General features: G+C 38.6%; 1 protein-coding gene across 4 annotated transcripts in view; it reads right to left on the reverse strand.

The window, feature by feature from the left end:
- Window positions 1-19018, reverse strand: part of LOC144977058 (uncharacterized) — a 116189-nt gene extending 97171 nt beyond the window's left edge. The window contains exons 1-2 of one of the 4 annotated variants that reach the window (XM_078921795.1): window positions 18917-19018; window positions 18120-18289 (exon numbers count right to left, since the gene is read on the reverse strand). Coding sequence is in view for 1 of the 4 variants with exons in the window: in XM_078921789.1 (XP_078777915.1) it covers window positions 2479-2550 (72 nt within the window). In the remaining 3 variants the exon portion in view is untranslated. Of the gene's footprint in view, window positions 1-2478; window positions 3482-18119; window positions 18290-18470; window positions 18589-18916 lie in introns of those variants that run through there. The other 3 variants (XM_078921793.1, XM_078921792.1, XM_078921789.1) reach the window with 3 other exon arrangements.
- Between the last annotated feature and the right edge of the window lie 3482 nt (window positions 19019-22500).

Here is a 22500-nt window from a genome sequence, read left to right on the forward strand (position 1 = left end):
TATATTCAGTTGATGCTGCGATCCATGTAAACGAATCATCATGTCAACCCATGGCAAAGTGAGCGCCCTAAAGAATGGAATAAAATGGCATAATTTTGTTCATATTATGTATTTACATGACTGTTTATTCTAAATCCATATTGCCGTCTCACATGTTATCTTGACATTAGGCATCAAGTTTTGAATCATCAAAAGCTATTTGTATTTAATACGTCCGTGTTTGCTTGGGAATCAAAACCCATTTCGATTGTATCCAAGAGATAAAACAACTTTCATGTTTTCTTTCAAGAGCGTACAGAAGCCATCCGATCGATCTGCATTTAAAGGACCATATCATCAAAAATATCAACATAATCTAGCTGAACAATTTCTTCATTACGCAAAAAACTATCTCCGTTTTTACCAATATCACCAACAAAAAGTAGTCGTAGTTGTAGTTGTAGGAGTAGTAGTAGAAGTAGTAGTAGTAGTAGTAGTAGTAGTAGTAGTAGTAGTAGTAGTAGTAGTAGTAGTAGTAGTAGTAGTAGTAGTAGTAGTAGTAGTAGTAGTAGTAATAGTGATAGTAATAGTAGTAGAAGTAGTAGTAGTAATAGTAGTAGTAGTAGTAGTAGTAGTAGTAGTAGTAGTAGTAGTAGTAGTAGTAGTAGTAGTAGTAGTAGTAGCAGTGCAGTAGTAGTGGAAGTAGTAGTAGTAGATGAGAAAAATGATGGAGGAGGAGAAGGTGGTGGAGGTGATGAGGATGAGAAAGAGGATGAGGATGAGTAGGGCGGGAGAAAGAACAGGAGGGGAGGAGGAGGTGAAAATGTATAATGATACGATGATGATGTTGATGATGATAATAATAATGATGACGACGGCGAGAAGGAGGGGAGGAGGAGACGGGGAAGGGACGATTTGTAGAAGGAGAGAAGGAGGAAAAGAAAAAAAAAAAAGAAGACGATTAGAAGGACGAGGAAATGTCTCCGGAAAGAAACTGTCCCTGGAAAATAATAATATTCAGGCAAAACATAAACAGCTGTTACGTCGTGTCTGGTGAAGTTGGGGAAAAAAGAAGAAACAAACAAAGAGAAAGAAAAATATAAAAAAAATAGAGAAAGAAGACCAGATAAAAAATAGACAGAAAGAACCGACCTCTCGAAACGTGACGCGTTAGTTTTTGTTGAAGCGTTAAAAATATGCGTGAGCAGCTTGTGTTAATCATATCGTAATTAGGGGGAAGTAGGCCTGGTGAAATGTTCTCACCTTGAACTCTATTACTTTTTTTTTTCTACATCTTTTTTTGAAAATTATTATTCAAGAAGAGCAATGGCAATGTTGTAAACATGAAATGGTGTCGTGTTTGTGCCTTATTATTCTTTGTTGTGAATACGTGAAATGGGCATTGAATAGATAGATGGAATGGATCAATGTAAACAGATGTATTGATGGATGAATGCAAGTTAAAGAAGGGTGGGTGAATATATGGTTGACTGGGTGGATGGACGGACGGATGGATGGATATGGAAAAGTGGTTTGATTTGCGAATTATTAATTCATATGAAGGGTAACCTTCTCGTTTGTTTGTATTGCTACACATTGCCGATGAGAATCGGTTTGCAATTGCACAGAGTTTTAAAAGTTAAAACATCTACTGATGCAGGTCTCCGACTAACATCGCACTTTTTTTTCCACACACAGATATTTCCATAAATATTTTTTTGGGTTCTGATTCTGATAGTATTATTCTCAACATTTATCTCGCAAAAGGTACAGAAATTGTTACTAACCATGTAATAGCTGTTTCTGCTGCTGTTGTTCTTGTTGGTGGTGGTGATGATAATGATGTCGATGATGATGATGATGATGATGATGATGATGATGATGATGATGATGATATTTTTGTTGTTATAAGTGTGTTTCATTATTAATAATCGGACAAAGAATTCCTCCCGTGGATATGGAATGAAAGGAATGACCGATGGACGAATATATATATATATATATATATATATATATATATATATATATGTGTGTGTGTGTGTGTGTGTGTGTGTGTGTGTGTGTGCATGTGTGTGTGTGTGATTGAATCGCCAATGAACGAATGGAAGGATCAATATTAGAAAGAAAGAAAAAAGTGGTTAGGGGGTAAGATGATGACAAGCATTTATTGCAAACAATTTGATTCCTTGAGAACAGATATTTCTATAGAGTAGATAATACCTAAGAAGTATACAGTTATACAGTAGTTATGGGTTACCTACACATTATATCATCAAATCACATAGGCACTTAATATTTGATAATAAAACCCCATTTGTTTATTTTCCACACACGGAGGACTCTTCAATTGCTCTTTGAGGTGGCAAGATGCGATAGCGTCAACAGAAATAGGAGTGCCTAATCTACTCTGAGGTTTGCAACAAGCGCACTCGAATTACTTTAAAAGATATTAAAAGATATACCTACTCTTGTTAGTTACGTTGAAATAATGGAACTTACCTGGAAGTAATAAGCCGACACCATGAAGGCGGGGCAGGTACAAAATCCGGGTAAAATATTACGGGGATCCATAATGAATTTTGTCAAAAATACAAAAACTTTCTTCCTGGATTCACCAAGCCAAACAATATAAACAACTGTTTTGTTTTGTTTAAATCAAATTTTCACAAACTTTACATATCTAAACATGAACAGTCCAATAAAACCATTCACAGTGACGTAAACACTAGACGTCTAGTAACTCTTCATCTTTTTTAATGATCTCATCATTAGCTAAAGAATAGCTTATTTTCTTTCCCGTGCCAATCCAGTGTTGTGTAAGCTAGCTGTGTCACCGTTGTCAGAAATATTCATAAGTGAAAGTATATTATAAATAAACAATTAAAACTAATTTCTAGATTCTGATGGTAGGCATTAAATTGTAATGTTTAATAATCATCCAACTAATCAATTACACAATCGAAAGATTAATCAATCAATAAATCAGTTTCTTCGCTGTTGCTATTGTTGCCAATGGACAGAACACTCAAAGAATGAAAACGAAATCGAAATCCGATCACAGAAATTGGCAAGCGCTCATTCATAGTGCTGATTACAAATATAATTCTCATTAACTTTATTATAAAACAAATTATTGGCTTGAGTGAACCAACGTATAGTCCAGCGGTCAGTCCAAGCGAATTCTCACATAAATCCCGTGCTCAACTAACTGAGTGTTTGAAGTGTGAAATAGAACAACAGCAGGGCCGGCTACTCCACTCACCCACCGATAGGTTACACGCTCTGCTAGTTGCCACTGATCTCTCATCTAATCAAGAGAGAGAGAGAAAGAAAAAAAAAAAGCGAACTGTGCAGTCTAAAAGGATAAACAACACAATGAGTCAAGTGTGTTATCTCACACACAACCACGCTTGCCGATAAGATTGGTGTTTGTATGTTTTCGTTTGGAACTGCCGCCTAAACGGAGAATTTAGTCATGTGACGTTAAGTAGGTAGCTATTTTGTCACATACGCCTCCCCAAGCCCAAGTAACTGTCCCCCTCTCGGTCCACCGTAACTGTGCCCTCGCCGTGCCTTCGGTCAATCAAGTTGGATCGCCACGCACTTCCAGTAAAGCCGAAAACATACAAATTGGGTCCTCTGCTTATTTATTATCATTAAAAAAAAAAAAATACTTAGAGGACAAAAGGCAATATTCCGCTAAACGGCGGGGGGGGGGGAAGGTTACTTATGCTGCTATTACTTCAACGTGCTATCACTACCACCACCATGAATGAATAGGGAACAAAAGCGTGATGTCAAGAAACCTGATTCCAATCCCATTGGAAGTGTATAACCAGTCCTCAGGAGGACTGGATAAATATCGGGTATAATCGATCTGGTTTTAGAATTATGGCATCTTATTTTCTAGTCTAAATAATACATATTATGCTGGTCGTCAATAAAAATAATCCATCCCCGCTCTTTTACGTCCCGCAATCTTAATAATATGCCTATACATCCTGCTATTAACATAGTTATGCCACCTTATGATTCAATATTATGTAACCTGTTCATTATAAGTCCTCAGAAGAACTGGTTACATACATACTTCCAATGATTTTAGAACCGGAAAAGTAGAAGTTATGACGTCACGACTTCTCTGTCCTATTAGGATTGCATTGCAATAATTGGTTAATCAGTTGGTCACGGGAAACGAGTCTTATACAAAACAACAACATTTTCGAACTTTAAACACAATCTTGCACTGACAACGACAAAAACAATTTTTTTAAAGATTGTTTATATATCTAAATCCTTTGATAACTTTGGGGAAAAACCCAATTTTACCATAGCGCAGTTGCCAAAATAATACGAGGCACACCAACTATCCTCTGTAAGAATAAAAACGTAGCAGTTCAGTTATTTGAACTCATCTGGTTTTCATTAAAAATAGATTTTGATTTGTAATTATATCTAGACCATATTGATAATTCTTAATGTCAAATTGTTCAATTTGAGAATCGGTCGGTGCTAAAAGAGAAAAAGAACAACAACAACAGCAACAACAACAACAACAACAACAACAACAAAAACAAAAATAAGACCATTTGGTAAGAAATAATATGGGTGATGATATGGACGGATAGACAGAATACTTATTGAACTTCTGAGTTGGAAGTTTCGAACTTGATCACAATGCCGCCCCCCCCCCCCCCCACCCCCCTTAAGTCGCATAACAAAATAAACATACCTATTAAGTTTCAATATTTCTGCACCATTCTCGCTATCAACATTTGTAAACTTTTAGAAAGATATACGTATTTTAAATGTTTTGTTTGCGTGTCTATCTATCTATTTGTTTGTTTGTTTGTTTGTTCTGAGCTTTTTTTTTAAATATATTTTAGCTTCATTGTAATATAGATAGAACGAAGATGAAGTCACTCAAACATTTGTTATTGTATTTTGCCATCCGCGTTTGTGAGTGATTCTCACTAAACTGTATTAACCAGACTATAAAAGTTTATGGTTACACATAGTTTTGTGTGTTGGTCCGTTATACTTCCGGATGGCAATGTTGTGAACTTCTCGGCCAAGCGCATACTATCTATAGGATTTTTCAACCCATGTGTTTGAAATTTTGAACGAGTTCCTCAATGCCGTTGCGTGAATTTGGTAAAAGCATTGCTACCATTATGTCAACAACTGAACGAGTCTGCCCCATATATATATATATATATATATATATATAATATATATATATTATATATATATATATATATATATAATGATGTGAGTGTTTATCTCAATGTTTTGATACAACCATAGATCTAATTTAACCGGTAGATAACCACGCCTCTCGGACAATCGTCATCATGTAAACAATGGCAGTGATTGGTAGACACAGCAAACTACACCGGTTTTACTATCGATGGTATGTGTTAAGTAAAATTCCCAATGTTCTACTGCTTGATCAATAGAATCAGCACAGAAAACTATGTGTAAACTTCAACGTTTTTAATACGATCAAGAAAACCATGTGATAACTAGTTACCCATTTGTCAATATAAAAACAATAACAATGATCAGAGAGAGGTCAAATTCGTTCACATTGTTTATAAACCACCAACTATGTTTGTCCGAGCACGTGAAGATGTGTCACAAATTCCATGTTTTGATTGGTGAAAAATCTACTGGTTAATTCAATGACAACGTCAGGAAGGCATGCCTGTTAACCGAAACAATAAGTCCCATTGATCCTGAGCATTTCTCATAAAGTTAACCCATGCTGTCGAGTTTTATGCATTGTGTTGTCAAGTGTGGAAATGCCATGGGAGCTGTATTCGGGTTTTCGACCCACAGAGTCTTCGATCACAATATTTGTTTGCTGCTCTGTCCAACGATTGGTTATTTCTTAACAAATGAAAACACGTTGATTTGTTTATGAACGTTGTAAACATACCCATGAGTCAAGCTGAACAAAACGACCTATAAACCAATTGACCAATTTTTTGACCAATCAAATTATGGAATTCGTGCACACCTTCACACTTGCTCAAACAGACATATTGAGTAGTTTATAAACAATAACGTGAATGAAATCGACCTCTCTCTCTTGTTGTTTTGATACCACCAGAAGGATGACTAGTTATCATTATCACACGATTTTCCCGATCAAATGGTAAATGTTTAAGTTAACACATACATTTCTGTTTAGTTCTACTGATCAAGTGGTAGAACCAACAGTGGCTATTTTACTTAGACACATGCCATTGATAGTAAAACCTGTGTCGATCGCTATTTATGCCATCCAATCACTGTCATTGTTTACATTAGGACGACTGTCCGAGAGGTGTGATTATCTAGGTGTCTATTGTGAAGTTGGATATTTCGAAAACTGAACACTTTTTATTATGTAGATCATTTTGAGCACATTTCGCAGTCACCAATGACAAGAGCACATGGAAAAATAATAAAGATTTCCCCCCATTCCTCTCATAACTGCGTCAAAATAGTGAGCAAAAGTGTGATGTAAGAAAACTGGTTCCAATCTCATTGGAAGTGTAAAACCACTCCTGGAGGACTTGTGTAATTGATCTTCTGGTTTCAGAGTGATGGCTTCTTATTTTCTAGCCTAATATATGCTGGTCATCAATGAGGATCATCCTTCCTCACTCTTTAACGTCCGTAATCTTAAGAATCTGCCTATACGTCCTGCTACTAAAATAGTGTGCTACCTTATGATTCAATATTAAGCAAGCCATTCATTATTAGTCTTCCGAAGGAGTTTGGAAGTTTGGAACAAGGAAAATAAAAGGTGAAATGTCACGACTTTTCTCCATATTGGGGTAGACTGATTTGGCTGCTTGGCACATTCCAAAGATATTTGTGACCGCATTGCATTGCCAGACTTGAAGATACCACAGACAGCCTTTGTTGATGCTCGGCCAGGATCTTTGGGGCTGATTTTTCGGGTAGCAGGGCAGAGCCATAGCTATTGTGAATAAATGCCGACTAGCCGAAATTGGGGTCCCTTCAATTTAGTAACACCTTTTACATATTTAAACATATGCCACAGAAAAATGCGCGGCAGTATCTGTGTGATCTGATAGAGCTCATAAACTGGGACCGGGGGACAGCGTGGCTCAGAGGTCTGGTCGTTGCTTCTTAACCGAAGATACCGAGTTCGATTACCCACAGCGCTGTTTGGCCTTGAGCAAGTTACCTCGTCCTAGCTCACTTTGCGGCGCTGCACCATAGAGAATACAGGCCTCCTAGTCTGTGCGCTGCACTGCCCCCGACGACTGGGTAATTCCAGTTTTCCCTAAGAATAGACCCTAAAAACAAATTATCCTTTATTGGGGATGACTATAGGGAATTTAGTCATTATTTTTTTTTTTTATATATATATATTATCTATGTATGTAACTGAAAGTCATTATGGTAAGAAATGTTGATTTTTCAAAACGTCAACAAACAGCCCGATGAACGTCTATGAGCTAAGTTACCAAGTTGATTATCACTCGTATTCACACACACACACACACACACACACACACACACACACATACACACACACAAATACAACGCCTCTATTTCCCTCTCCCGCCTTTCCATTTGAAAAGGTCAGTGACAGCCACAGGTCGTTTCAAATCTGGGGTCACCGAGGGTCAGCCAATATGTCTCGTCGGCGCGAATCAGCGAATCGTGACGGAGACATGAGTGAGGAACGTAATCAGAGATCGGAATCATCTCATTAACACTTGGATGGGCAAGTGACCAGTCCTCTGCCAAACCACAATGATGACCTCACACTTGAGGATTGATTGGCTCGCATTCCAATCTATGGCATAAGTAACGTTTGTGAAGTGTTCTGTTTCTTTACTTTGTTCGTTCGTTTTGTTGTTTATGATTTCTGTTGTTTTGTTTTGCTTTGTTTTGTTTTTTTGTTTTTGTTGTTGTTGTTGTTGTTTTTGTTTTGTTTTGTTTTTATTTTTTTTATTTTGCTTTGTATTTTTTTCCTGTACATTTTTTTTTTTTTTTTTTTTTTTTTTTTTTTTAATTTATTATTATCATAAATAATTTTTTAGAGAGGGAGAGCAGTCCGCTTTTCTTTCTTTCTTTTTCCTTTTGTTTTCATTTTTCTTTCTTTCTTTATTTTTTTTCTTTTCTTTCTCCTTTACCGTTTTAAAAGGGAGGGTTCAGGGGTCGGGGTCGGTCAATTTAACAGTATCAACGTATCATTTCGGGTGTCATTTGAAGTCCGAGTCAAATCCCAATTGTTACTTTATTTATGAAAATGAATCGATCTCAAGTTATGGCAGGATAAATAATGGGGAAAATAATTAACTCTAAAGAAATCCAGTTTTGAAGTTAAAAGATATCTTTAACACGCCAGTTAAAATGGTTTTAAAAAAAAAAGGCCTAGGGATACTTTTCGATAGATCATCATCCTGTTCACGGTGAACTGGCAAATTGCAAAAGTCCTTTTGACGTCATAGTAACCGAAAATAGCCCCAGTGGAATCATGGCTTTAAATGACGAAAGAAAAAACAGCGCTTGTGAAAGTCGAGTCATATTAACGTGACGGAAAAGAAAGGAACCATGTTACCAACCGATCATAGATGTAGCAAATGCTCAAGAAAGAAGAGGACACAATTAAGTGGTTTCAATGTCAGCTAACCAGCGACATAATCTATAAGTAGGGGATGCAGCAAACACGTAGCCGAGGGGAAGAGGAAAAAAAGAAAAGAGAGAGAGAGAGAGAGAGAGAGAGATAGAGAGAGAGAGAGAAAGAGAGAGAGAGAGAAAGAGAGAGAGAGAAAGAGAGAGAGAGAGAAAGAGAGAGAGAGAGAGAGAGAGAGAGAGAGAGAGAAGAGAAAGAGAGAGAGAAAGAGAAGAGAGAAGAGAGAGAGAGAGAGAGAGGAAGAGAGAGAGAGAGAGAGAAGAGAGAGAGAGAGAGAGAGATAGAAGATTATTTTTTGGTTTAACCTTATTTTTAAAAATTTGCAAATGTGAACATTGATGTGTATAATTATTCAACATTTTGGTTTTATCTTATTTATTTATTTATCTATCTATTTATTTATTATTTAATTATTTAATTATTTTTATATGATATGATACATATAAAAATAATTAAAAAGAAAATTTTTAAAAATTCTCTTTATTGATCTCATTTGGGAAATGTGTCTTTAAGGTGTATTCCAAGGAAGACTGAAGTAACCCAGGCGTCAGCCGCAGTGCAGTGCCACAAACCTAGCTAGGTCTTTGCTTCGTACCCGAAAAGTACCGAGTTGGATCACCCGCTGCCGCGATGTGTGGCCTTGAGCAAGTCACCTCGCCCTAGCTCAATTTGCGGCGCTGCATTGCGGCTGACGTTGTGTTATTCCAGTCTTCCCTTGCGATAGACCTTAAATCAAATTTCCCCTATGGGATGAATAAAGGGAATTCTAGTTTTAAACAACGATCTCCATCAATGGACCGACATAAGGATAATAATAATATTTTATGGTCCATTTGAGTCTAGTAGAAATGCCAAAATGAAAGAGTTCTTATAGGATTTCTTGAACATTGTTGTTTCACTTGTAGCATTTCTACATTAATTCATGTTCATTACAGTCTGAAGACAGCCATTTGCAAACACCTGAACTGAATATGATAATAGTGTGTACCTACCAAAGGCCCATTGCAAAAGCTGGGATGAGAATATTTTGGACATTGTCACCTAAACGGTTACTGAACAAGCTCAACGCTGATTGATCGTGTTAAGCCAGAAGACTCCTTCCTGAGAACGGAATTCAGTTTGAGTTGTGCACTAGGCCATCAACGATGGTACTGGTTGTACTTAATTATTATCTTCTTGGGCGTTTATGTAGCGCAATCTCCACTAAACATGCTCAAAGATTTTTACAAGGAGTTGTCAACAGCAGCATTTGACATGAAAGAAAGACATGACGCCTGTTTTGCGATACTACAATTTTCCCCACAAAGAAAACGCTGTTAACGATCAGATACTCGTTTTACACTTGACCACGGTGAGAAAATGTGAGGAAAGAGCCTTTTCACATGGACTCAACTATGTGCCACTCAGAGCGGGACTCGAACCTTGAACTTTCCGGTCCGAAGGCGATATTCATACCACAAGACCACATAGCCTTCTCGGCTCTGGCCCAAGTAAACCTATTGGTGACGTCAAGAAGCCGGCAGTGATTAAGATGGAATCAGAAGCAGAAAAAGCACAAACACAAGGACACACTATAGTTGTACGGTTTTATTTTTTGACGTCATTCAAAGTGGGACGTCATAGATTATTCAGGATTAGGGATTACGATCTTGTGTGTGTGTGTGTGTGTGTGTGTGTGTGTGTGTGTGTGTGTGTGTATTTAATGATAATGATAAATCATTCTCGCCTTCGGACCTGGTAGGACACTGGTTTGAGCCCCACTTCGGTCGGCGCAAATATGAATCCTTAAAAACACTTCTTTACAAAATAATTTCATCTCACTTAGGAGTAAAATGAGTACCAGGGTAACACCGTTGACTTTGTCGAGACAATAATTATAATTAGCGCCTTACAGGTATCAAATGTTATTGTTGGCTTGGAAAACATTTATTTGACATTGCGCTGTACAAAAGCCCAAGAATAAATATTTCAAGACGAAATGGTATAAGACAGTGGTTCTCAAAGTGGGCGATATTGCTCCCTGTTGGGGGGGGGGGGGGGGGGGGGCGATGAAAGTAAAATTTTAATTTGGGGGGCGATGAAGTCTCACAGGAACTACATAGAATGGATTATACTTGGAGTTCTTTTGATTTTCTTAAAGCAAACCTCACACCATATGTGAAACGTTAGTTGCCCCAAACATACGGGAGGCTATAAAGACTGTTTTACACAAAGCTCATGAACCAGTAATGAAGTCTTTATCCTCAAGTAACAGCACAATTCAAAGGTGAATTGATGAAAAGGCGGGAGAAGCAGAGGTCAAGTGATTCAGATTTTGAAAGTAACCAAATTCAGCCTTCAATTTGACGAGTCGACACTCAGCAAAGATAATGCCCCACTGCTGATCTATGATCGTTTTATACAAGGCAATCACCTTTGCTAAGAACTTCTCTTCGCATGCACCTTAACTACTGACACCAAGAGGGAAACATTGTACAAAACTGTTCGCGATAATCACAAACGTTGTAGCGTGTGCCACAGATGGGGCAGCTGCCATGGTAGGGCGCTATCGTGGCTTTACAGCATTTTGAAAGAGGTTGTACCAAACATTTTATCAGTACATTGTGTGATTCATAGATAACACCTTGTGGCTAAAAATCTTACGAGCCATTCCATGAACAGTTAAAAGCGTACGTGCTCAATTCAAGCCTTTTCAAACAGCTATGTGTGGAGAATGATGAAGAGTTAAATAGGTTACTGCTCAACACAGAGGTTCGATAGCTCTCTAAAGGGAAATGTATTGTTCGATTATCCGCACTATTTAAATCCGTTGTCGCAGTCAATCAATTCTCCAATCGCCGACAAGCTCAACGAAATCAAAGACAAAGTAATTTACCTGTCTGATAACTACTGGAAGTTCAACGTCCTGAACCTAAAGTTACAAGTTAATGACGTCATCATGATCCAAGCAAAATCTGCTACATTCAGCTTCATAGCAAATCTTCCTATTTACAGGCGCTCCCTCTGTCGAAGAAACCACTAAATATCCAAATCTTAAAGATATTGCAGAGCATAGCTCTGATGACGACATTCGGATCTTCACAGATCACATTGAAAAAATGGAAGTTGATATGAGAAATCGCTTCCAGGACCTCCTTAATCTCGATGTGCCAGCACGGACCCTGAATCCATAGGAATTTGATATTAACAATTTGCCTGGATCCACCACCCAAGAAGAACTGTTTGAATCGCGAAATTATTTTGCGTTAAAAGCGGGAAAAGTATCAAGATTTCTGGTTGAGAGCAGCAATTTGTTGCAAATTCCCTGCACTTTGGAAAGAGACTAAGTTGTTCATCATCTCTGCCCGGACGTCACATCTGATGGAGAGGGGTTTCAGCGTTGTAACATACATTCTTTCAAAGTCCAGAGATCATCTCACCATTGTTCTAAGAGGGGATCTGCGACACCCATGACCCCAAACATTGACAAACTCATGGACGCACGCTAACAAGTTGATATTGGTAGGTGCATTCTTTTATAGTGCCATTGGCATGTACGTGAGTGAGACAGCATTTGAGAGTGAGAGAGAGAGAGAGAGAGAGAGAGAGAGAGAGAGAGAGGGGGGAGAGGGGGGAGGGAGAGATATTAGCACAAAACTATCTTTTTGTTTTTATCTGCTTCGTCATTTTGTGTTGATGGAGATAAAGCGGGGAGGTGTACTGGGTGAATCAGCTCTAGGGTAGCGATCAGCTAAGTTTTGAGAACCGCTGATATTAAACAAAAAATAACATGTCAAATTTTCAATCAGAAAAGAGTGTTGCTTTTGTCTTTGCTGATTGTTTTTGTTGTTGTTATTGTTGTGGATGCTTTATTTGTTATTGTTGTTGTTTGAAAGAACAATAGCAACAACAAAATAATTTAAGAAATCGTTAAAATAATTCAAATTACCCCCCCCCCCCCTCTTTCCACTAACTAAACCCCCCCCCCCCCCCCCCCCCACCAACAAAAAAAAAACAATAACAAAACAAACAAACCAACATTGTCCTCCCGTTTATATAAAAGGTCATTTTATCACAGTCTCCTACGTGACATTTATCCTTCTGTTGTACTATTTCAATTTACACTGACCACATGAAATCAACAGGATTATCCTGACCAGTGGATTAGGATTAGCATTATGTCGGAGATTACACCAATGTGCCTTATTTGGTAAAGACCAGTAATTGACGTCGTGATTTAACCAGAGACCTTTTACGTAAATTCTTATCTCATCTTAAAGAGCGATTTGGGGGTCAAACCCAGGTCTATCTAATGAGGCGATTCGTGTGTCAAACCAGTGTCTATTTTACGAGATGATCCATGGGTCAAACCATGGTCTTTACGTGGCAATTCGTGTGTCAAACCAGTGTCTATTTTACGAGATGATCCATGGGTCAAACCATGGTCTTTACGTGGCAATTCGTGTGTCAAACCAGTGTCTATTTTACGAGATGATCCATGGGTCAAACCATGGTCTTTACGTGGCAATTCGTGTGTCAAACCAGTGTCTATTTTACGAGATGATCCATGGGTCAAACCAGTGTCTATTTTACGAGATGATCCATGGGTCAAACCATGGTCTTTACGTGGCAATTCGTGGGTCAAACCAGTGTCTATTTTACGAGATGATCCATGGGTCAAACCATGGTCTTTACGTGGCAATTCGTGTGTCAAACCAGTGTCTATTTTACGAGATGATCCATGGGTCACACCATGGTCTTTACGTGGCAATTCGTGTGTCAAACCAGTGTCTATTTTACGAGATGATCCATGGGTCAAACCAGTGTCTATTTTACGAGATGATCCATGGGTCAAACCATGGTCTTTACGTGGCAATTCGTGGGTCAAACCAGTGTCTATTTTACGAGATGATCCATGGGTCAAACCATGGTCTTTACGTGGCAATTCGTGGGTCAAACCAGTGTCTATTTTACGAGATGATCCATGGGTCAAACCAGTGTCTATTTTACGAGATGATCCATGGGTCAAACCATGGTCTTTACGTGGCAATTCGTGGGTTAAAACATGGTGTAATTTACGTGGCAATTCGTAGGTCAAGTCAATGCCGAATTTACGAGGCGATCCATGGGTCAAACCAGAGTCTAATTTACGAGGCAATTTATGGGCTAAATCATTGAATAATTTACGACATGGTCTTGTGGGTCAAATCAGAGTCTAATTTACAAGGCGAATCGTGGGTCAAACCACGGTATTTACCTGGCAATTCGTGGGCTAAACCATGGTATTTACGAGGCGTGTCAAATAAGAGCGAATAATTGGTCAAACTAGGGCCTATCTTATGAGACACTTCGCTGTTCAACCAGGATCCATTTACTGGGCAATAATGGGGGTCAAACTAGGGTCTCTTTTACGAGACAACCGCAGATCTAACATTGTCTATTTCTTATGAGACCATTCACATGTCCAGTGTATATTCTATGGACACAAACATCTGAAAGGATGTGCGTGAAATAGTGCCAGACAAAGCAGAGTGAAAAATGAAAAAAAAAAAAAAAACTTCCAAAAATCGACCTTCCTTGACTCGGGATGTAAACTCAGACCCCCTGATTTCTGGCCAGTTATGAAGTTATGTGTCTCGTCGGTATGGCCTTCCATGCGAACCAACTCACTCACTCACTCAATCATATTCGGGCCTGCTGTCACTTGAGGCGATGCAAGGGATCTCCACCTGGTCTGACAGCAGCTATTCATGGGGCCATCTCGAGGGACAGACCTCTATGCGAACTGCGAACCAAGAAAGTAGAGAATTCGATTCCTTGCCGCGCTGTGTAGCCTCAAAAAAGTCATCTCGCCCTGGCCCACTTTCCACCGTTGCGCTGCGACTTATTACAATTTTCCCCATTGTCATTGAGGGAAAAAACAACTCCCGTTTGGGAATGAATAAAGGAAATTTCATCAAATTTTAATCTATTCATCATTTAACCCTGGTCGATTATACGAGGCGGTTCGAGAGTCAAACCAGGGTCCTTTTCAAATTATTAGGTAGACATCGAGTAAAAAGGTAATGTATCTTTGTAACTTTTCATTCCATTTGGATTAATTCAATGATATGCAATACAATGACAAAATGGCTTTTTCGGTTTCGTCGGAAGTTTTTATTTTTACTTCAAACACCAATGAATTCAAATGATCATCAACAAGTCAAGAATTGCAGAGTTGTATCTTACTTTAATAATAATAACTTGAGCATTTATATAGTGCAATATCCACTAAACGTGCTCAAAACGCAATACAAGGGGTCCTTAGCCAACAGCAACACTTGACATGTAGGTAGAGACATAACTCCAATTAGACGATATTTTCCAACAGAGACAACGCTGTTACATCTCCCCCCCCCCCTTTACCCCCCCTACCCCCCCCCCCCACCCCACCTACCCCCATCCACCCACCAGGTTCTCAGTTACTTATTTATAAACACTTTTGAATCATATTGTCATTCATCGCATTTTGATGAGCTTGCCAGAACCAACCGAATGTGATGAGAAGCGGCGAGCTGTCGCCCACCGATTATAGACCAGCCTTTGCTTGAGACGTCCTCAAACTTTTCGTCCTATATCAATAACTTTCAATCCCATCCAGGTCAAGGTCGTTTCGTTTAGTTCTTTTGTTGGCTTGTTTGTATTTACAATACCAAACAAACGGTATAGATAGTTTGTTTTGATAAGTTTTAACATAGACATCGTCGTATATCGTGTCTTGTGTAACTGGAGAATCAATTTATTTTCACAACTCATCTCTCCCCCCTGCCAACCAATGATTAAAAAAAAACCCAACTTTTGTGTATGTGTGTGTGTGTGTGTATGTGTGTTGTTATTGTTGTTCTTTGCTTATTTTTTTATTGTTGTCTTTTCTTTTGTTTTGCTTTTTGTTTATTTGTTTTATTTTTTGTTTCTTTTAATGGGAAGGGGAGGGGGGTGTCCAACTTATTGTCAGTGCGAGGAACGATTTTATTTTACTCCCTTACATATGTCACTCGGCTTTGACTGCAGGTCACTGTTTTGAAACCATCCGTGACCTGTACAACATTGAGTCCTTGAAAAAAGCTCTTTACTCATGTTTTCTTAACTCACTCAGGTGTAAGATGAGTACCTTGTCGTTAACAGCGACGTCTCGGTTGAGAAAAATATAGTAATGGCGCATTAAAGGCGTCATGCGTCGCCCTTTACACGAGACAGTGCTGTTGGCTTGGGACCTCTTGTAAAGAGTTTTGAGTATAAGGAATTGAGTTAGATTTTTATTGTTTTATTTTCAATAATGTTTCATGGATGGTTGAAACAATTTGATAATGTAAAGGATATTTTCACAGGCTAACATAATTATTACAATGTGGTTAAAATTGTAAGAAAACTTAAAACAGGATTATGTTATGGGCAAAAACAATGGCCGACAAGAGTACTATAGTTACGTCATGGGAAAAACCATTCGGGTGAGTTTGCCGACAATGCCAATGGATCGGATTTCCGGTCTTGATCAAACTTCCTACAGAACAGACACAATGCACAGTCGCCATATGACTTTGCCGACACTTCATATCTCACCCCACCCCACCCCCACTTTCTCTCTCTCTCTCTCTCTCTCTCTCTCTCTCTCTCTCTCTCTCTCTCTCTCTCTCTCTCTCTCTTTCTCTCTCTCTCTCTATCTCTCTCTCTCTATCTCTATCTCTCTCTCTCTCTCTCTCTCTCTCTCTCTCTCTCTCTCTCTCTCTCTCTCTCTCTCTCTCTCTCTTTCCCTGTACATACAGACATACACACGCAAACATTTATAGATTTATTCATATGTATGTAAAAATATGCCTTTTTTTACCCCTTCTCACCCTAGTCATCACTTGTCATCATTGACCTGATTCCCCCCGCCCCACCTCTCCCCCATGACGTCATCATGCTATAGAAAGAAAGAGTTGATTTTCTTCAACGCTCCCTTATTCATTTTATAGAATATTGTGTACCATTACATTATGCATGAATAAAATCACAATATTATAATACAAAGGATTCAGCTTCTTGATGTCATAAAAAATATGATAATTATAATATTTTTAAAATTAAAAAATAAAAGAAGGCAGTTAAAATTTGGTAAAATAAAAGTAGAGCCAGCACAGAATTCAGAAAGCAAAGTGGAGGAAACAAGCAGTTCATAAGTTTGATAGTTGTTAATTCTCCAGTCGTATTATTTATTTTTCACCTTTTTGTTAGTTTTTGGAATGCTTTTTTGATGAAGGTTAATTGGGTACTTTTTGATGACATTATCTTTGGTCCGACATCCTCCCTCCCCCATGTCAACACTTGTCGACATTTGGCAGACCTCCTTCTCCCCTAGCTGATGACGTAATGTGTGAGCATTCCCTAAGCCTGAAGCCTTCAGAATCATAATACGAGTATTATTGAATTTATCTATGCTTTTTTTTTACTAGTACCAACTACTTACATTTGTCACTAGGTACTCATCTACACATGTGTCAGATGATTAATGTGTTACTGACAGGTTACGCCATAAAAATTAATGGCAATAAAGAACACGAGAAAAAAGGAAAACATCTCCACATTGAAAAAGAAATAGGAGCAGTTGGTATTCCCTGTATTTCCAGGGACATTTTTTAAAGGTTCTATCTCAGGAAAAGACTGAGATAACTTTGGCGTTAGCCGTAGTGCACGCCTCATAATGAGCGATGGGGGCTAAGTATCTTGCTCAGGGTAAAATGAGATCCGAATCAATATCTCCTGCATGGAAATACAATGCCTTATCCATTAAATCCAGCATGATATTTCATGCGCAAAGGGATCCAAAACTAAGTGCAAATTGTGTGCAGTTATGCGGTCTTGTGGTATAACACTAATCTGCGGGCTGAAAGGCCCATGGTTCGAGTCCCGATCTGAGCAGCGCATAGTTTAGTCCTCGAAAAAGGTTCTTTACTAACATTCTTTCACTGTACTCGGTAAAAAATGAGTATCAGGCCGTCAACACCTTTGTCTCTGTTGGAAAAAAAAATGCAATATCGCCTAACAGGTGTATTATTTCGTCCAACATATTAAGTGTTGCTGTTATTGGATAGGGACTGTTTGTAAAGCGCCTTGAGCTCGTAAGTGGTTATTGTTCCATATAGATGCTCACGTGTTTGTTTTTTCAATGCCTACGTTTTCAAGACTGATAACTCAATGTAATCATTAAACTTTTTTAGCATTGTTGTGTTGGAGAATACATTATGTTGTTTTGAAAGTATTTTCATTACATCAAAGAGACGATAAAAATCTGACTAGTCAGTCTTGTAAGCAAATACGCTTCAACCATTTAATGAAACAAACAACAACAACAACAAAAAGAATAAAAGATTATGTAAAATGCAAAACAACAAAATTAAAAACAAAAAAAAAAAACAAAAAAAAAAAACAACAACAAATGAAATAATATAGTTAGATTTATATTTTTTAAATGTCTTACCTCATGAGAAAGTATCTTCTATCATCATGTATTTCAACATTCAGGCCATGTTCAAACTTGTCCACTTTATTTGCAAGCAATGAATCCATAACATTGTCAAATTGTCATTTTATTGCCTTTTACATTATTTATAGATGCTGAGCTAAATGCAGTTTACATGTTGCAAAGTACTTGAAGAAGATTAGAATTGAGCAAACAAAAGATATAATTTCTGAATTTTAGGCTCACGAAATTCCATCTCTCCCCCCCCCCCCCCCCCCCCTCCTTTCCTTTAAATCAAACTATATACAAAAAATATACATATTAGGGTGTGTGTGTGTATGTTTGGTAACAATTTGAAAAATAGTTTACATTGGATAAACCATTAGCACCGTCATGTACTTATTTGAAGGTCCGATTACCCCTATTGTTTTAGCTCATTGTTGTAATGGAAATACTTTCAAACCAACACACAATATAGTCCATTACAACAATGTTAAATCAAGTCCATAATTGCGTTCGGTTATCAGACCTGCAAATATGTACACCTAGATTAGGACAAATAGAAACAACAATTTTTTGGTCACTCGAATTATCAGAAATAATCACAAATCATCCACAAATTTTGACCGTTTAAGACCGACGTATACATATATGCAGGTCTGATATCTGAATCCACGTATGGGCCTAATTTAACATTTTTGTAATGGACAATTTATTGCGTCATTTTCTTAGATTTCCATTACAACAAAAAGCTCATAAGGAATAAGGTTATCAGACCTGCAAATAAGTGCACGTCGTTGAAGATGAATACACACAGCTTTATTCGTGTACTTTAAACAACTTCCATGTAAATTCAAGAGCTGCTGACAATAAATGATCACAGAGATTGGACACACCGCGATGACATGTCGTGGAGTGAATTTCCCATGGCAACGACCTCGTTCTCCGATTATAATCAATATCAGATTGTTTTTTCAATCCCCAATTCTTGGAACTAAAACTGTTTGAGAAGATCAGTGACATATCTTAAAAGACCTGCCCCTCCACATTTTTTTTTTTAGTTTTGACAATCTAAGCACAACGCCCGTCATTAGAAATGTCAGATTGACCTCACTGATCGAAGTCAAGCGGAAACCGGCCGGGGTTCCGAGCGCTACCTCATAAACTTGTGCGAACATGTCTCTTACATTCTGGAAATATCTTATGATTCTTGTGCAACCGATCTTAAAAAAAAAAAGAAGAAAAACAACAACAACAAAAAGACCAAAAACAAAAACAAAAAACAAACCAAAAAAAAAATCAAACAAAAAAAAAAACACAAAAAAACAACATAAAAACCCAAATTAAAACCCCCACAACCCTCTATTTATCTTAAACGGAGATCTCCACAGTCCAGTTGGTAGCGCAATTGCCTCACAAGCAAAGGGAGTTGATTTTTTTTTTGTTTTTGTTTGGTTTGTTGAATCCTTGGAAATGGCAATTTGCTCTCACCGTACTTAGATGTAAAATTGGTACATGGGCATTAACAGCGTTGTCTCTGTCAGAAAAAAATAAATTGAAATATCGTTCAACAGGCATCATGTCGCATTCTACATGTTGCGCGTTGCTATTGGTCCGGGACCCTTTGTAAATCGCTTTGAGCACGTGGGGTGGATATTGCGCTATATAAAAGCTCCACAGAGCAGAAATGATTGGGTAGCTTGGTCTGTTAAATCTAATAGTGTGGCTCGGTGGCTCAGCGGTATAGTGCCTGGGCTTGTCTAAAAAGGTCAAGAAATGTTCAGCGTGATCGGTGGCCGGATCGGTGACAGTGATCGTGGACAATTCTAGTCCCGACGTCGTTTCCTGGGGTGCGTCCCTTTGAATACATTACCCCACTCCACACGGATTGTGTTATGGTTAATTAAAGCCATATAAAATTAGTATGTATAGTGAACAACATAAATGTTTTCGACTGGTATCGTAAGTCAACGCCAACCGATCAAACAGTGGAAATCTATAATACATATATTTTATAAACCATATATATATATATATATATATATATATATATGTGTGTGTGTGTTTGTGTGTGTGTGTTTGTGTGTGTGTGCGTGCGTTTGTGCGCGTATAACATATGTATTCTTTACTTGCACTCTCATAGTTGCTGCCTACTTAGTTTCATCCTAGCGGAAAGGCTGGTCTCTTCAATGCTAGACGAAAAACAATTCCATGTCACCAAAGGAATCATCACGAGCAAAGTTAGGAAACTGAGGAACTGAGTCCCTCAGGGATTTGTTCTGGCACCAATGTTGTTTAATGTCTAGATTAGTGACATGCCGAACACTTCCTCCCTGAGACTGGGATAAGCGGACGACTGGGCACTTGTTACTCAAAGTCTCGAGACCGTCCTCGGCGAGGGTGTTACCAAATTCAAAGCCTACTTTGACAAATGGTACCTAAAGATGAACACTTCAAAAACCGTTGCTATAGCATACCATCCATGCAGTGGCTGGTACACCCGTAAACGGAACGTCCCCGTTGGGGACCAGCTTCTCCCATATGAGCTGAATACGTAGTATCTTGGTTCACGCAAGATCGCAGCTTTACCTATCAGGCCCATCTCGATGGTGTTGCCCGGAAGACAGAGAAACGCAATAATCTTCTTAGGAAGCTGGCGGGATACTGTTGGGATACTATTTGGATACTGATCAAGCACTTCTGAGGACTTCCGCCCTTCCGGAATATTGCGCTCCAGTGTGGGGTAGGAGCAAGAACGTTGAGAAGGGTGGTGTACAAGTGCGCAAGTCCATGCGCATAGTTTCGAATGCTGGAAAGAACGCCCATAGAATGGGGGTCTGACTATGACAGCAATCTAGTCCTCCCCCCACCCCTAATGTCCTTCGGGAGACGATTAAAGCTGATTGGCTTCTCAAAACAGAGAAGGGAAGTGGGGAAACCCCTCTCAAGCACATAATGTACGATGCCACCGTTTGGGGTCGAAATTATCCCGGCAACCCTTGTACTTGGCTTCCCTGACTTCGGACAGGGTTGCACATACGGGATGAAAGTCGGTTTGGACGAATTCAATCCTTTGAGGGGGCTGGGACGTAGACTCTGAAAACTGGGAGAGAAGTTACCAGGCTTTTGATCCAGCATGAGGAGTCACTGGGTGGCGGCGAATCAACTTCGGTCTTCATCAGTGTGGACTTTCCACCTGTTCCACGTGTACGCGTTGTGGCAAAGAGCCTGAGACCGCAGAGCATCTAGTCGAGCGTTGCGTTGTGACGAAGGTTCATGGAAGGTTCGAGACCGTACACGAATGCGGCGAGGAACTTGAGGCCTTGGATAGATCATCATAACAAAATAGTGGCATAGCATTAGACTGTGATATTGTGAAAGGTTTTGTTAATTGGAATCCTTTCAACATGACAGCTCAATTTGGTTAAAATTATCATTATTCCTATTTGTTTAATTATGCGTTAGCGTGTTATTATATGAGGCTAATCAAATAGATCTAGTTTAAAGTATTTCCGCTTCAGAGGTGGGATTATTTATCTTCCTTATGAACCTGATCTTTCCCTATCTCACGTGCCAGCACTTAATCAACTACTACCAATCTTATTTAAATTGAAACTTTATTACTGATCTGTCGGATCCCCATGATCTTAACTCATTGTTATGCTATTGTGTAAGAGACTGGACGGCTTACAATCAGTGGGAATTTATCTGACTTTCCTTTTTCTGTCTTAAATCACTCAATCCTAGAGATTTTACTACTTTTCAAGATTGGAGAAAACTAATGAGCATGTACATAGGTAGTTTTATTCAACTACCATTTACATGTAAAAATTAAGAACATTAGCTTTGATACTACGCATATAATTCGTCTCAGAAAAAAAAAGAGTAATAAATAGTCATGGGGTAAAAGTAACCCGGGTAAGCTACGGATATAGTAGGTGTTATGGTTGAGTGAGTTAACCTGCTATCACTGCTAGTAATTGTGCGTAATGCACAATTATTGAAATCCTCTATGAAAATGTTCGCATAATTAGTTCTGTTTGTTTGGGTTTTTTTTGGGGGTTTTTTTTTTTTGGGGGGGGGGGGTGGTGTTTTTTCTTTCAATTTATAAAAATAGAAATAAATTTAAGCTCCAGTTTCTTTTTTTTTTCTTTACAACTGTAGGTTTCTGGTTCGAGTCCCGTTGTCAGCAACACTTAATTGAGTCCTGAAAAAAAAGGGTATTTACGCAACATCCTATCTCCTACTCGGGTGTAAAATTGGTTGTACCTGGTCGGAAGAGGAGGCCAACATAAGGTGGCTCTTTCGAAAGAAAATTATATCGATATAATGGTGCCAATTTAAGTGTTGCTGTTAGTATGGTAACCCTTGAAAAGCACTTTGAGTATATTTAGAGTAT

Source organism: Berghia stephanieae, chromosome 7 (genome assembly GCF_034508935.2).
Source record: "Berghia stephanieae isolate SIO BIC M18660-M18661 chromosome 7, UCSD_Bste_1.3, whole genome shotgun sequence".
Lineage (NCBI taxonomy): Eukaryota > Metazoa > Mollusca > Gastropoda > Nudibranchia > Aeolidiidae > Berghia > Berghia stephanieae.